Source organism: Drosophila montana, unplaced genomic scaffold (genome assembly GCF_035044405.1).
Source record: "Drosophila montana isolate Dmon_TW-CO22-7 unplaced genomic scaffold, ASM3504440v1 contig_3438_1, whole genome shotgun sequence".
Lineage (NCBI taxonomy): Eukaryota > Metazoa > Arthropoda > Insecta > Diptera > Drosophilidae > Drosophila > Drosophila montana.
This window is the reverse complement of record NW_026998322.1, coordinates 974,571-990,362: the sequence shown is the minus strand read 5'-3', so window position 1 is coordinate 990,362 and position 15,792 is coordinate 974,571. Positions and strand designations below refer to the sequence as shown.

The window sequence follows — 15,792 nt, the reverse complement described above, 5'->3', positions numbered from 1 at the left end:
ATGCATGAGGTATATAATAACTCATAAGTATATATTTTAAATTCAGGTTTAGTGTTTTTATTTAATATATTCTATACATTCTTTTATAAGATCTTTATTTATTAATACGCTTAAGCTACGTATCCTGCTCAATCATATCCATTAGCTGCAAAAACTCCTGGGACGTAGCATCTACTTCAGCTACAGGCTCAACATACTCCTCGTATTCTGCATCGGCATCATCCTGAGAAATTTACAAAAAAAAATTAACATAAAATATATTTTGGAATTGATTAACTCACCTCGAAGCCAAAACAGTTATTGGCATTGATCTTGGGCTCCCGCTTGACCACAACTTCGCTATCATCGTTGACTAGCTGGACGACCATAAACTGGTCATCGTCACCTTGTAGCTCTACGGTAAATTCGTTTGCATCCGGCTCCTCCTTGATACGGAATGTGCCGGCTTGAGTGGTTAGTTCTCGGTGGACACGTGGAGCTCTTAATTGGCGGTTTATAATAATTGGTTTACTTGACGAGCTCTGCTCGCGTTCTCTTATTACGACAGTTTTGTTTGCCTTTCTTGTTCTTAAGGTGGGTGCAGTAAAAGTTTCCTCAACGACTTCGCTGGGCTCTTCTTCCTCCTCATCTACTTCCTGCAACTCTGTGAGCTCATACTGTTCGTCGATGTCAATAGAAATGGCATCGCCCTTGCCAAGTGCCTCAATATCGGTGCCATTGACTAAAGTCACAATGCTGCCGTCTGGCTGCAGACGAACGCTACGTCCAAGTTTAAGTTTAAGCTTTTCCTCGCGCGCATTCAGCGTATCATCGTGTGTTTCCATGTGACGCATCAGATTACCCTTGTGTGTGAAGACACGGGAACAGCTGGGGCATGAGTGCATTTTTTCACGCGGCTCCGGCGGCTTGTAGTCCTCGTTGTGCATTAGATTTACATGACGACGCAGCAGTTGACGTTGCCGGAACGCTTGTGAACACAAGTCACATTTGAAGGGCTTCGTGTCCGTGTGTATGAGCATATGCGAGTCCAGATGCCGCTGAGACACCGAAGCGTAGCTACAGAGGCTGCAACGATAGCACTTCTCACCCTCGTGCGACTTAATGTGCAGCTTATACTGATAGCGATCGGGCAGCTCCTGGCCGCAACGCTTGCAGATGAGTGGCTTATCCGAGGTGTGCATGTTAGCCATGTGGGTGCGCAGGTCAGCCTTGCGGCCACACGTGGTCGGACACAGGGTGCACTGAAAGACTGGCTTGTCCACCACGCTGTGGATAAGTTTGTGTGCCTTAAGGGAGTTGGACTGCGTAAAGCGGGACTTGCATATGTCGCATTGATACTTCTTTTCGCCAGTGTGTATGACCAGGTGACGCTTCAGCTTAAACATGTCCTGCGAAGCGTAAGTACAGTGCGGACACTGGTATGGACGCTCGCCTGTATGGCAAGTCATATGGCGGCGCAGCTTTGTTAACTCAACGCTGGCATAGCTGCACTCCGTGCACTTGTGCGGCTTCTCCTTGGTGTGTTTGTAACGTGTATGTCGTATGAGCTCTCCGCTGGTCGTGAAGGCGCTCTCGCACAGCTTGCACTTGTGCGGCTTGTTGCCCATGTGTGTGTTCAAATGATTGACCAGACCCATGTTGGACTTGAAGCCACGCTCACAGATCGAACACTTGAATGACAGTTCCGAGTCGTGAGAGCGAACGTGGCGTGATATTAGGAATTTCTTATTGGTCGTATAGCTGCAGTGGGAGCAGGCGTACTTTTGCGAACCAGCCGAGTTCGTTGCCACCGGCTTAAGCTTGTACTGATTGCCGCTGAGCACAAAGTCAACATCTGATCTGGCGGACATGTTGGCTGCATTGTCGTCAAATTCATAGACCTCATCGTCAGAGTTATCTTTGCTCGCAGTTGGATCGTCGGTTTGATTAGTAGTATTTGCATCATTTTCCGCGACAGTTAGCTCCGATTCGTCAAGAGAAACGGAAGATGCATCAACGACACTCGGATCATCCGCCAGCTCTTCGAATTCCACAACTTTTTTATTAAAGGACTCCGGCTCAGATTTTGTGACCTTAGCTGAGGTTTTCGTGTTTGCGGAACGTAGATATGCTTTGGATGTGCTGACGGTTACTGAAGTTGTCTTCACAGGCGTTCTCTTTGGAGGAGCGGGGCGTACATTAATTGCTTTAGGCGTTCTTTGGGGAGTTGCAGCCGGCTTGGGTTTGGCTGGACGCAGATTAATGGCTACGCAAAAGAAGAAATGGCTATGAAAGCGAATAACGTGGTGACCAAATCCCCTACAAACCTTTGGATGCTGTGCTAGTGGCAGCACGCGAAGCGCTGCGTATTGATATAGCTCCTGTTTCTGTAGTGTTTGAGGTTGCTTGTGGCTTGAGTTTCTTTTTGAGCTGCTGTTGTTTTCTTGGTGTGGTTTTTATGTAACAGTTGCCTTCGTCGTCAATAAAATACTTGTCATCGTCATCATCCTGGTCCTCTTGTTCTTCTTCCTCCTCGGCATCATTGTCCACGCCGTCACCATTTGTCTTGGCATCCTTGGCATCAACGTTGCCTTCCTCGATTTCCTTGTGAAAGTTGATTAAAAAGGACTGCAAATCCTCCGAATCTGAGTCGCGCGTGCGTTTTGACATTTTAGCTGCAAGCATTGTCAATTTTTATAAATTTAGCGCCAAAAACGTTGGTGCTGGTGGCGACCTACAGCGGACATAAAGCGTCCAGCGACCCCAAGCGGCTATTGATTTCTCGCAGGGCCAAGCCTTAACAAATCTATCAATCAAAGCATATCTGTACTTTTATTGCTTAACTTACCTTGCTTAACACAGCTCTTATATTAGGCAAACTTTACTCACAAATTGAGTAAGATGGACAATTGTTTTGTTTTTAATAATAAACTTTACTTTTAGTGCAAAGAATTTCCGTCAGAGGCGAAACAACAGCAGCTGCGCAAAAGATGGCGGAATGGCATAGCGTTGCCACCGTTCAGCAATAGTTGCTAACAGTGCCATTTTGAGTATAGTATGCTTTTTGAGATAACATTTTGCTTGGCGCGTGAAATTAGGTAAGTTGTCAAAAAACATTCTAATTTATGAGGGATAAATAATATAATTCCAATACAACAATAACACTCATTTGTTTTGCGGCTTTATGAAATGGGTAAGCAATTCTTTACGAATTTGCGGTTAGCGCTTTTGTCGATAGTGCTGGCTCGTAGATACCCTGCTTCTGCTTGATGCCGTAGATACCCTACTTTATAATGCCTAGAACTTTAGGCCCTTATTTGCTTTACTTCAAAATCAAACATGTTACGGAAAATAGTATAGAACCCAAAACAAATTTTATTTGGCGTTATTATAAGTTACATGTGTGGAATTTTTACATATTGCTTATCTCCAATATTAATTATTAATATTATCGTTTTAAAGTTTAAATTCAAAGTAAAAGTTAGTTGCATAAATCTTACCCACGTACATGTAAAAGTGTCCCATAAAACTGATGTCCCTTTAGCCCCATGCGAACATTTACTCTTAAACTTCATTCTCATACTAAATATCAACGTATCAATAAATGCTGTCGAAAGAAACAACGTTAGAAGAGCCACCCAATAACTTTTGATTATTATTAAATATTTGTTTTCAACATTGATGACGCCCGAATACTCACATACTAAGCCGGTTGGGTTAGCCCGCATCATTTCTGTGTACTTTAGGCATAACAACTTTAGTATGAGAAAGAGATTAAGTTTAATATGCGTATTGGTGGTTTTTAACTACATATTTATGAGCCGCTACGGGAGATTGCATTACAAAATTTTGATTTGTTGTTTTGAAAAATACGTACGTTAGGAAAGTCCTCATCGAACCCTACGGAATCAACACAATCCTTTATCAGCTACTGCTGCTGGTGGTGCTGCTGCTTGGACATACGTACCAATTTGTTGCTAATGCATTTCTAACGATTATAACAATACGCATACATACCAAACCAACAAACACTCCCAATGAATAACCCAATCGGGCGGTTTAGACGACGAATACGTACCCAAATCTATGTTATGAACGTATATCGGGTATGTCTATCACATACTCATGTCTGTAATTAGCGAGATCCCTAGCATTTCGAATTGGCTAGAGGGTGGACGTTTGTTTGTTTTTTAATGAATTATGCACTCAATACGTACCCAGAGCTTTACGGCTTTTAGGCTGCAAAGTGACTTCAAGTAGAAAAACGCTTTAAGGTTACAATTTATAGTTTGAAAGAGAGTGAGAGAGAGGCTTACCCTAACGGGCCGACAATACTCGTACAGCAATACACAGGGGGCCGACACGCCCCGCAGCCGGGACCGTGCTGAGAGATATTATATAGCTCAATTTGGTTTGTTTTGTTGTATATTTGTTTGCTGGGCACAATTTGGACTGTAAAATTACTGGTTACTCGGGACATTGGCTCTACGTACCGTACATTTACAACTCAACTTGCCGGGCCTGTCAAACTATTAAATTTTGATGTATTATTTACTTAACAATTTGTTTAGTTTCAGCTTACAGTTTTTGTTTGTTTGTTTGTTTTGTTTGTCTGTTTTTCTGTTAGTTAACACGGATGAAAATCAAAGATAAAGATTAATAATATATTATAAAAATATCTATATTGCTGTCTAGCTGTGTATTTAAGTCATTTATTAATTAAATAATAATGCAATTAGTTAAATTTTTGCTGCTCTATTGTTGGTTGGTATTTTTTGTTGTTGTTTTGTTTTTGTTTTTGTTTTCTGTTGTGGTTGGTTATTAATGCTACGTACGTGCGCTGGACACTGCCGTGTGGAACTGGACTCCGTTGCCTCTCCACATATCTAGCGGCGATGGCGTTCGCGGGAGAAGGAGCGTCGCCTGTTGCCAAAATTGTTGTTATTAAAGTTGCGGCGATCGCGTGGCGAACGATCTCTCGAGCGGGAGCGGCGTCTATCATTGCGACGATCATTCGGGCCACCGCCTCCGCCTCCACCTCCACCGCCTCCACCACCACCAAAACGTCCTCTGTCGTTGCGCATGTTACGATCTCTATCCCTTCGCACATCACGCTGATCCCTATTATCGCGCTGATCTCGAGCGTTGTTGTTGTCGGGGCCACCACCACCACCACCACCACTTCCTCCTCCACCCCCTGCTCCTGCCCCTCCTCCGCGTCCAAGGCCGCGCCCATCAGGTTCGCGTCCACGGGGAGCGGCTCTTTCGCTCTCAACTTCTCGAACATTGGCCCTCTCAGCGCTTCTATCGCTCGATCTGTCATTAGTTTGTTTCTCTGCATCGCGCTGTCGCTGACGCTCTCTGGATCGAGAGCGATGAACACGCGATCGTCGGTCCAGCTCGCGTCCACCTACAAAGTACCGATTTCTGCCTCTTCCGTCCTCTTCGCGATCTGGTATCTTACCCGAGCGCTTTAGTTCTGCCTTGCGCGGTGCTGCTGTTTTTTCCAGCTCGATGAGCTTCTCGCGGATGGTGAGAAAGCCCAGATGCAACTTACCACCAAAGTGGTCCGCCAGACGGATATCATTGTCGTGTATGCCCAAGTAGGCGGAGCACACTTCGCAGACGCGTAGCTTCTGTTGCTGGTAGGTTGAGGCTGGCATTGAGGTTCTGTATTCGTGCTCGGCTTTGATCTTCTTGCCGCGAAGCTCGTCAATTTCCTTCATCAGTTCCATGCTGTCTTCCACTTCGCCAGCTTCTCCAAGTGCCTCGGCCTTGGCCAGCTTTTTGCCGATCTCCTCCGCCAGACTGTGGACTGCATTTGCCTTCTCGGCCACCTCGGCCGTCAACTCCTCCTGCGTCTCCTTCAGCCGTTGCTTAGCCGAATCTGTGCGCCGATCACAATCCGCAATGAATGCTTGCAGATGCTCCATGGCCTCGATATCGTAGTAGTAATCACGCGACTTGGACGCACTTTCGTAATCTGCACGAAAAGCCAGATCATGCACTTTGGGACACTCACCAAGATCCATGCGCGTGGATGCCAGGATGTCGTGTGGGCAACAGTCCAGTAGAAAAGACTTGCAGACGCGTGCATCGGAGAATTTGAGGCCGCGTCCATCGTCGCCGTTTCGCGTGGTTCCCATCAATTGGTCCAGCATAGCACGCATCTGATCTGTTGCCGACATTTTGTTGCTCGGCGCGCTCATTCTGCAGGCCGACTTTAATATTTTCAATTGCTTTTTTCAACTTAACTTGTGCTAGTGAAAAATAATAAGGCGAGTTGAACGGAAAAGTTCGATTGAACGATTCACTAAGCGGAACGAAAAACTGAGTCCCTGCTGTTAATAACAGTTCATTGGGTTCATATTTTTCTGCCACCTTGTCAATGTTTGTTTTATGTTATTTACTTTTTGTGAACGTTAATATTCAAAACAGATTTTGTTCACATAATTTACTGTGAAAACCCCTATTTGCTAGTTTTTAAGCAGAGAGATTTCACACAGGGATAGTTCAGGCATAAAATGGTGAATGAAACTAGTATTTAAATGTTATTAAAATGGTAACAGGCTCAAAGAACTGGTTTTTAACTATAAATAGCCATACAATAACAGAACAGTTACGATTAGAGCTGTACACAACAAGTATCGGTACTCGAATATCATCCCTGTAAAGATTGTAATTGTGTTTTCGATATATCGATGCGATAAACGTTTGCAGTGGCTTTTTGTTGTTTATTTCGTTGGCGTAATTTTTATTTTAAAAATTAATTATTTTGGATTAAAATATAATGTCCGATGACGACGATATCCAGTACATAAAGCGGCAGCGCACCTTGCATTATGGCTCGCTGGAAGAAACAGAACGCAAGCGGCAAACCACCGCGGCGTCCTCTGTTGCCGGCACAACGCCGGCCGCAGCAACAACAACTACCGCCCAGCTGGAAGACATTGATTCGGACGAGGACTATGAGGAAACTAACAAAAAGTCCAATGCCACAAAAGTGGCCATGCCACCGCCCACAGCCGCGTCGCTTGCTAACAAAATAGACGATGACTACTTCGATCTGGAGGGCGAGATGGAGCGCGACAAGGTGGCGCTCCTAGAGGAGTTCGAGCGAAAGAAGCGAGCTCGCCAAATAAACGTATCCACAGACGATGCCGAGATTAAGAACAATCTTCGGCAGTTAAACGAGCCAATTTGCTACTTTGGCGAGGGCCCAGCGGAGCGACGTAGGCGACTCAAGGAGCTGCTCGCCAGCCTGGGCGAAAATGCCATTAAGCAAAAGCAAACTGAGGAAGAGGAGCGCAAGCTGCAGCAAAGGGAGCAGGAGGCCACCTGGTACCATGAGGGACCCGAAACACTGCGTGTGGCACGCCTTTGGCTCGCCGACTACTCCCTACCACGTGCTCGCGATCGTCTGGAGCGCGCTCGGGAGGCGCTCGAAGTGCCGAGTGCCACGCGAGCCGGTCGCATGGTGGAAATGCAAAAGAAGCTACAATCCCTGGCGCCGCTGTGCTCGCAGGTCGGTGACACGCGGCCCGTCAGCAGCGCTGCGTTCAACGAGGACTCTTCTCTCCTGATGACTGCCTCGTGGTCGGGACTGTGTAAGCTATGGAGCGTGCCCGACTGCGAGCTGAAGCAAACGCTGCGCGGTCATGCCAGCTACGTGGGTGGCGTGGCGCTGCGGCCGGGCGTCAAGCTGGACGAGCAGAATGTCGTGGCCATGGCCTCGGGCGGCCACGACGGTGCCGTCAAATTGTGGGGCTTCGGCAACGAGGAATCCATTGCTGATATAACGGGTCACATGCCGCACCGCGTGTCCAAAGTGTCGTTTCATCCATCAGGCCGTTTTCTGGCCACCGCTTGCTACGATTCCTCGTGGCGTCTGTGGGATCTGGAGCAGAAGACTGAGGTGCTGCATCAGGAGGGACACGCCAAGCCGGTGCACTGCCTCAGCTACCAATCGGATGGCAGTGTCCTGGTCACCGGCGGCTTGGACGCTTTCGGACGTGTTTGGGACCTGCGCACGGGTCGTTGCATCATGTTCCTTGAGGGCCATTTGGGCGCCATATTTGGCGTGGACTTCTCGCCGAATGGCTTTCATATAGCCACCGGTTCGCAGGACAACACCTGCAAGATCTGGGACCTGCGTCGTCGCCAGCCCGTCTATACCATACCAGCGCACACAAATCTCATATCGGACGTGAAATACCAGCAGGATGGCGGCAGCTTTCTGGTCACCTGCTCCTACGATTCGACAACGAAGATCTGGTCGAACAAGACGTGGCAGCCGCTGAAGACACTGCAGGGCCACGACAACAAGGTCATTTCCGTCGATGTCTCCCCCAACTCGCAGTACATAGCGACGACCTCGTTCGATCGCACCTTCAAGCTGTGGGCGTCGGATAGTTGATTTCCATACATACCATATATCATGCATACATCGGCTGCTTATAGCCCCGATTTGTTATAAGCTCAACTTGTATTTAACTGTTTTCGTTGAAACACAATAGCCCAAACGTTTTTTTCAATATTTCACCTTTCAGTTTTATAACACAATTTGTTATTTTAGTTAGGCGAAACAATGCATTTCGTACTTTTAAGAATTTTGTATAGAAATTGTTAATAAAAAAAAAACAACATTTTGGTACAAACGAAAAGTAATTAATTAAATATAAATTAAACATTATTTAAAATTGTAAGTCGGCTTTTGCCTGATAGATGTCTCTTGTGAATAATTATGGCGCTGCCGCCGTCTAGTGCAATTCTATAAATAATACTGAGTACAGTTACTGGCTACAAAAACTCACAAGATGCCGTTAAATAACGAATAGCCTTGCCGCTAGATGCTGTCAACCAATTCGCCGGGTTGATAACATGGCTAATCTGCTGGCAAGTGTTCTCAGTATTATTGGAACATCCACAAGATGGCGTTAATTTTTCCCTTACGAGTGCTGCCAAACCAGTTAAAAAAGAAGTTTCATAAAATATACGCAGTTCCAAAAAATAAATCGGTTATTTAAAATGTTAGCACTTCAAGCATTTATTACGCTTTATATTTTTATTAGTTTTTTTTTTAGGTATTTACATTTTAACCGGCTCCCTAATAAGTCGATTTGGCCAAACAACGAAACTAGATCATTAAAAACAAACGGTTTGCATTTCATTACCGATCAGGTTTAGCCCGTGCCACGTACCTAATGAAGATGAAAGCGTTACGAAAATCAAGACGTTTGCAGGTAAATGCTTGATTGTGTGTTATAAATTGTTTACTTCTTAAAATTGAGCCATTAACACAATCGCAATTGCGGCACACTCAATGTGCCTGGTATCAGTAGTCAACGAGGCTTAGCCGCTAATTGAATAGGCAAAAGCCCGCAGCATTGCAATATTTCTATTTGTTATTGTTTGCTCAACTCGTCTTTATGCAAATCAGGTGGAAGATGTTTGAGATTTAGCGCTGAGTGGAGCAACGGAACAAGTTTAGGCTCACATTGGCGCCGGCTTTGTTTTACGTTCGAGTTCAGGCCACGGCCTAAACTGAATTGCTTAAAGTGTTCAACTGGCATTTATTTGATTTTACTTTTTTATATTGAATTCCAGCCATGCAACAGGTGCACTTTTTTACAGGTGCCATACATTTGCTGATAAAGGCCAAAAATGTGTGTTGGGCAAAAAGCGTATGCAGATTTTAAGAGCAACACGGCCAATCTGCAGACAAGTACGTATACATAATTAAGCAGCGCGTGTGAAAAAATGCACAATAACCAATCCGAGGCCAGTGGCTATTAAACAGATTACATGTCGGCGCTAAGAGCCGTTTAAGCCCGTCGACAGCCACGATAACAACACCAGCTGGAAGTGCAATGCGACAGCAGCGGGGCGGAGCCAACAAGAGCAGCAATAACAACGTGCCCAGACAAACAGATGAATGCTCAGGCATGCGGCTGCCAAACATGGAAAGAGGGATAGAGGGAAAGGGGGATGCACTGCAGCTTGTTCGGTCTGCCTGCTGGTTTGTGAGTACTCTGGCCAGGGCCCACATGCGAGCCGCTGGTGCTTGTGTAAACGATTGGCAGCCGGCAAACAAACCGTAGGCCGACACAGGCACCGGCTCAAAGATGACAACGGGCGCGTTGCGTGGCGACTGCCTCTGCAGCAAGCAAAACAAAAACAAGCTTTGGTCAAGGATGTCCGACTAGGAGGTACCGTGTGCTCAAGCTTGTGCTGCCTCAACAAACGTTCGTATTTGCTTTTATACTCAAACACGCACATTCCTACTATTTGTGAGATAAGCGTCGGTGAAAATCGATATTTATCGATAAAGGGGGAATTGCAAAGTGCTACAACAATCAATTGACTAACTGATATGCCAAATATGGTGCTCTGAGATCGACGAAAGATTGATCGATTTGTCTGTCGATGCTCGCTAGGAAAAAATATTATCGAACTGAAGAAGTCTCCTTCTGCCTTTTGCATGCATCTGGCTAAATGCAATATGCCCATTTTATGCACTTTATTTGGGTACAGGGTATTATAACGCGGGCCCACGATAAGAGGAGCGCTCTTAAAAATAAAGTTTGCCAGCTATGCGTATACGTAATGTCGTGTTGATAACGCGTGCAAAAAACACACACACACACTCACACTCATCCTTACAAACACAGAAATACAGGCGAGCATAAGGACACTCGATTGCAGTGGCCGGCAATGTTACGCATACGCCACGTGTGACGCTGACGTTGCTGCTGGCGTCAGCGCCGAAGCCGGCGTCATTTGCCGGCATAAGCTCACGTTCACTCGCTCTCTCCTTCTCTGTGGCTCTCTCTCTTTCGCTCTTATGGCGCCGGCTGCCGTCAACAACTTGTATGAATGTGTTTTCTATTATCCAGCTTTTTTGCTGTTTAACGCCAGGGTCTAAACGTGGGCCTACTACCATTAGTCCCACAACCCCCACCGCTATCTACTGCACCCTTAGCCCCCTTTCTTTGTTTTTGCAATTTGTATCAACCGCTTTTCAAATTATTTATAGAATTTTAAATGAAGCCCAGGTGCGCCGGCTATAAAATATACAAACATGTATGTTAGTTGGATAGATATGTTATAGTTGTTGTTTACCTCGAAAATTATGCTCAGTTTTATTACTTGCCAGTTTCGTATGAATATTTAAAGCAACATGCGAGGCACCTGTGGGATCTCTCAACTGGTCACACTGTGCTACATCCCTTCCCTCCCCTCTCTCTAAGTTCAACTCATTTCATTTTAGTTACTGTATGTAAGTTGTTTTTGTGACGTTATCGGAACGGAACTAGTCTTTAACGAATTTTAACGACTCGTAAAATTCTGCAAAACTATTCTCTATAATCAGACATAAACATATTTTCATATGTACATATGTATATTTATATATATATATATATATATATATATATATTTATAAGACTACTAGTATTGTATACTTTCTGCCGCTATGTAGTCGAGAACAGTCGCTGGCGTCAACAGCAAAGCCAACGTCTGCGTTGGCGTCAGCGTCGACGTTCGCTGCTGCTTCACGTTTGGCCTGGCCGACGCTGGCGCTTGCTGACTCTGCCGCGTCAGTCTTTCTTGTGACGTTCAGCCGGCTGGTCGCTTCGTAGGCGGACATACGACACACGCGAATTTTGTGCCAACGGCTTTTACGCGTGCGTTCCTTATTTTTTGTGTCTCTTTGTCTGGTCCCACAGTTTGCGTTGTAAATACGAACGTAGCAAAAAATACAATAATGCAAAATGTCTTCATTTTCGTTTTCGTTTGAATAGTTGCAATGTGTGTGTGTGTGTGTTATATCTTGCCGGTTGTTGCTGGTTATGTGCACTTGTCCGTTAGTCTGCTCTAGTTTACTTTGTGTTTTGATTCCGCGCTTCTCTTTATCTCTTTATTTTCGCATTTTCCTTTTTCAATTGTCGCATCTTTGTTTTAACTTCAACTGCCGTTGTTTTATAAAAATCTTTTGTTTTAGTTCGACAATAAAATGCATAATTTATATGCGCCACACCGATGGGCCACTGTCAATGCCATTTCCGTGGACTGTTCCATTGTGGTGGCTTAACGATCGCTAAACACTGACCGCAATGTGTGTGAGTGTGTGTGTATGTGTCAAGTGTCGCGTCGCGTTTCCCTGAGTGAAATATTTCAAGGCCATTGAAGCTATTTTCCATTCATAATTTAAATCGATTTGCAGCTGCGTCTGCCATGTGAAGTGAACTAAAGCCCTTTGATAAAGCAAAATTATCTAAATAATAAAGAGATAAAATTGATAAAAATAAGTTCATGAAATTAAGCCCCTAAATAAAGTCAACACAGACACTGTCAACGTCAACTTCAAGTCAACGTCAACGTCAGCCACATCCGTATCCGTATCCGTGTCTTCTCAAGACGCCTGACAACGGTACGGAATCGGAAGCTGTTGCCCAGAATTATGCAGCATTAGGCACGGCGCGACAGAGTCCGAAATATTCACAAGTAGCCGCTGGCAAGGTTAAAGCAATACGCAAACATTTATATATCGGAGCTGAGGTAAGTCAATTGATCGTCTATTTTTATAGATTACCTTTAAAAGCAATTTGTGCTCATAAATGAATTACGCAAGAATACAAACACTTGAAGTCAGTTCCCAAAACGCGTTCAGGCTGCCCGCTGATTGCCATTTATTTGGCTCTATTGCTTATTGGCCAAATCTTTGTCATTGGCCATCGATAATTGTTATTTGCCTACTAAATACTGAGCGCAGATTTTATAGTCTTTACTTAAGCATATTTTTAAATATGTACATGGCAGCAGCTGCAGCAGCTTGTGCTGATTTCGCACGCTCCTATCAATTCATTCATTCATTCATGGGCCAAAGAGTGTGGATGTGTGGTTGGGAGGGAGAGGGAATGGCAACAGCAGAGAAGAGACAAAGACAAACAAAATACTATGAGCCGTGAGGAAACGGCGACAACGAGCTGCAAATAAATTATGCATATTTGCGCGGCTTATTTAAGAGTACATATTTACATACGAAATCCACTGCCGATACAACTCTTGTATACCCTGTATCAATTCGTCAAGTTTGCTCGCCACACAAATTACAGCTGTATAAAATATACTTACATAACATAATGATATATGCATTAAATCATTGACTGACAGAGATTTATGCAATTAAGGCGTTATCAACTTGTCGGTTCATTATTCATCATTCATCTGCTCAGATTGTTTGACCAGTATGTCAATCGCATTTAATATAAAGCGCTTCTTGAATTTCCTGAAAATGAAGTGATTGACTGGGTATCTAAGTGTACATAGCTTATACCCCTTGTTTTGCATGTCTGTATAAAAGGGCATCAGGGTACAAGCGTATCGGATGCAAGCGCGACGGATGCTCGTAACTGTGATTTTACGAAATCTAAAACGATTTACAATATACACAGCTGCACATACATATATATTTGTATACGGATATCTTTGAATGTGCCGATTGCTGGGTTTCACTTGGATTTATACTCTTTTTCTTTTAAATTTTAATAGTTCGCACCTTGCTTCATCAATTTGATTGATTTATTAAACGTACTAAATGCTGTCAATAATACCAAAAGCAACTTGTTATTAGTTTACGAAGCCCAAGTGTCATGCACAAATTTATTGATTCACAATAATTGCTCACTTCAGCTCTGAAACACGCACACACACACACACACACACATTCACACGCCTTTTTTATGGTTGTCTCGTTTTACGGCCGAAACGGTAATAAGTCTAGGCACAATCTTGTTTAACACATTGTACTTGAGAGAAGAAAAAAGAAGCCGAATATAATATACCCTGGCAGGAATACATATTTTAGATATGCAATTTATTTAAATTGTTACTTAGCCAATCATAAAATTGTTCCTTAACGGGTTAAATAATACGTCAGCTGCTTTATATAAGTCTTTATTGTCAGTTGTATGAGATAATGGTCTAATCTGTTTGACTCCGCCGTATTGACAACTTTAATATTAAGAGACTGACTAGCTTGCTTAGAAATAGTCAGATGGATATGTCTATAACATCTTAGCACGTCCTGATCAGGAACAGGTATATATATTAAAAATGAACCGATTTGGCATCTAAACACCTTATTGCTGTCAGTATATCCCCAGATTGATTTAACATTTCAATTGTGGTTGATTGTGGGAATAATTTTGTTTTGTAAATTTGTATTTTGTGCTTAAGCAACTATGTATTTGCCCTTTTCAATATTCGCACACCTGCTAAACAACTTGCCGTGTAGTTAAATTTGTAATGCGGGTTTCGGTTTACTTATTTTAATTAAAAACGATTCTCTTGCTTCCTTTTTGTGCAGAAGCTGGGGATGGGGCAGGGACTGGGGCAGTGACAGGGGCAGGGGCTGGGGCAGGGGCCCTGCCAAAGCGGGACAACTTTGAAAAATGTTGGTTAAACATTTGTGACTCCTGCATATATATTTGTGTTTTTGTGACATGCATAACAATTTGGGCCATTGTTGTTGTTGTTGTTGTTATTTCGCCTAATTCTCTGGAAGCCAGCAGCATTTGTAAAACAAACGTACTTTGATGTACGACACATAAAACATCTGTATGTTGCGATGTTTCAAAGGGAACAGCGACGACTAAATTAGTTGTTGGTTGTGTTAGGAGTGTGCCCGGGGTATGCGGTAGCTCCTCTATAGAAACGGAACTTGTACACATAAACTTTATGCGAATTCGAGGGGTGATACGACCCGAACCTGAGGTTCGTCTTGGGTCTAGCGTGGGCTACGTCAGCTAGTTGATAAAGAAATATTAATCAACAACAAGGAGATGCTGCGCACTATAACTACATTTAGAATTTGTGACTCACCTAGAGCTACGCTGAACTGAGCAACTCATAGTCCATTGAAAGTGAAAATATACAATTATAATTTACATTCAAATTGCTGCGATCTCTTCGCATGCAATTTGCCTCCAATGACACTTGGCTAAATGCTGTCACGCCCCGCGGCCGGGACATGGGAAGTGCTGACTCAGCCGAAAGTGACGACAGGCGGGCAAACAACAACAACAGCAATAATAATAACAAGAACAAGAATATGTTGTAATAGACACATAGAACTCGACAAGCTTCCAATTGGGTCAGTTCTGAATGGGCTGCGGCTGGGAGTCGCACTTGCGAAATATTTAAATGAGGAACATGCGCGTGGCCAACGGCTGAGCAAATTGGACAACTTGTTGCTTGACTTTGACTAACGCGCGTTCACAATTCCAATTGACTACGACTACACAAAATGCCAGCCAATGATCCACAGACACTCCACCCCAACAGTCTGTCCCCGCAACCCAAACCAAGCTCTCCTCCCCTCTGCTAATGCAATCAATATGCACGATGTTGGCTTCTCCATCCAGTGACCAGTCGGACGGGCGAAATCTGGTAGCAGGGGGCGGTGCCAATAATTTGCAGGCTCAGCATTAAAAGTGCCTCTGTAATGTATGGCAAAATATGATACGAAGTGCATTACAGAATAACAGGTTTGATGAATCAACAAACCAAACTAGCCCAGAGCACTCAGAGAAAGACGTGCCCCGACATTGTTTACATAAACATATTTAAATATATTATGCACATAATCGTGGAGAAAGATTTAGTTTCGGTATCGGTATTATGCAAATGCGATAACGCGTGAGTTATTTTCTTGGGGGCGTACAGGGTTTTTGATTGGGCTCTACATCTATAGGCCAAGTATTAGCTGCATATTTGGCTAATAACTATTTCGCTTTCCCACGATAAGTTGGG

The 15,792-nt window shown here is 44.1% G+C and overlaps 4 protein-coding genes across 9 annotated transcripts in view; 2 read left to right on the top strand and 2 right to left on the bottom strand.

The window, feature by feature from the left end:
• Positions 1–30: 30 nt before the first annotated feature.
• CTCF lies at positions 31–2,984 on the bottom strand. The gene is made up of 4 exons (XM_064691421.1): positions 2,828–2,984; positions 2,307–2,654; positions 282–2,245; positions 31–223 (listed from the first exon to the last, which is right to left on the bottom strand). The coding sequence occupies exons 2-4, from the start codon at positions 2,647–2,649 to the stop codon at positions 116–118; spliced, it is 2,415 nt and encodes an 804-aa protein (XP_064547491.1). The 5' UTR covers positions 2,650–2,654; positions 2,828–2,984; the 3' UTR covers positions 31–115.
• Positions 2,985–3,334: 350 nt separating this feature from the next.
• Positions 3,335–6,326, bottom strand: LOC135434746 (putative RNA-binding protein Luc7-like 1). Its single transcript, XM_064691423.1, has one exon. The coding sequence runs from the start codon at positions 6,186–6,188 to the stop codon at positions 4,866–4,868; it is 1,323 nt and encodes a 440-aa protein (XP_064547493.1). The 5' UTR covers positions 6,189–6,326; the 3' UTR covers positions 3,335–4,865.
• A 342-nt stretch (positions 6,327–6,668) lies between these two features.
• Positions 6,669–8,642, top strand: U4-U6-60K (U4-U6 small nuclear riboprotein factor 60K). The gene has a single exon (XM_064691422.1). The coding sequence runs from the start codon at positions 6,770–6,772 to the stop codon at positions 8,393–8,395; it is 1,626 nt and encodes a 541-aa protein (XP_064547492.1). The 5' UTR covers positions 6,669–6,769; the 3' UTR covers positions 8,396–8,642.
• A 2,950-nt stretch (positions 8,643–11,592) lies between these two features.
• Mp (Multiplexin) overlaps positions 11,593–15,792 on the top strand; it is a 54,438-nt gene continuing 50,238 nt past the window's right edge. For 2 of the 6 annotated variants that reach the window (XM_064691416.1, XM_064691414.1), the window contains exon 1: positions 12,255–12,537. The gene's annotated coding sequence lies outside the window, so the exon portion shown is untranslated. Of the gene's footprint in view, positions 11,664–12,202; positions 12,538–15,792 lie in introns of those variants that run through there. The other 4 variants (XM_064691411.1, XM_064691415.1, XM_064691412.1 and 1 more) reach the window with 4 other exon arrangements.

Bases quoted from the DNA above. Each gene is read 5' to 3' on its own strand.
- LOC135434746 (XM_064691423.1), bottom strand. From the start codon at position 6,188: ATGAGCGCGCCGAGCAACAAAATGTCGGCAACAGATCAGATGCGTGCT.
- U4-U6-60K (XM_064691422.1), top strand. From the start codon at position 6,770: ATGTCCGATGACGACGATATCCAGTACATAAAGCGGCAGCGCACCTTG.
- CTCF (XM_064691421.1), bottom strand. From the start codon at position 2,649: ATGTCAAAACGCACGCGCGACTCAGATTCGGAGGATTTGCAGTCCTTT. The intron at 2,246-2,306 runs GTTTGTAGGGGA...TCTTTTGCGTAG, and splicing joins CACTAGCACAGCATCCAAAG to CCATTAATCTGCGTCCAGCC. The intron at 224-281 runs GTGAGTTAATCA...TAAATTTCTCAG, and splicing joins ATAACTGTTTTGGCTTCGAG to GATGATGCCGATGCAGAATA.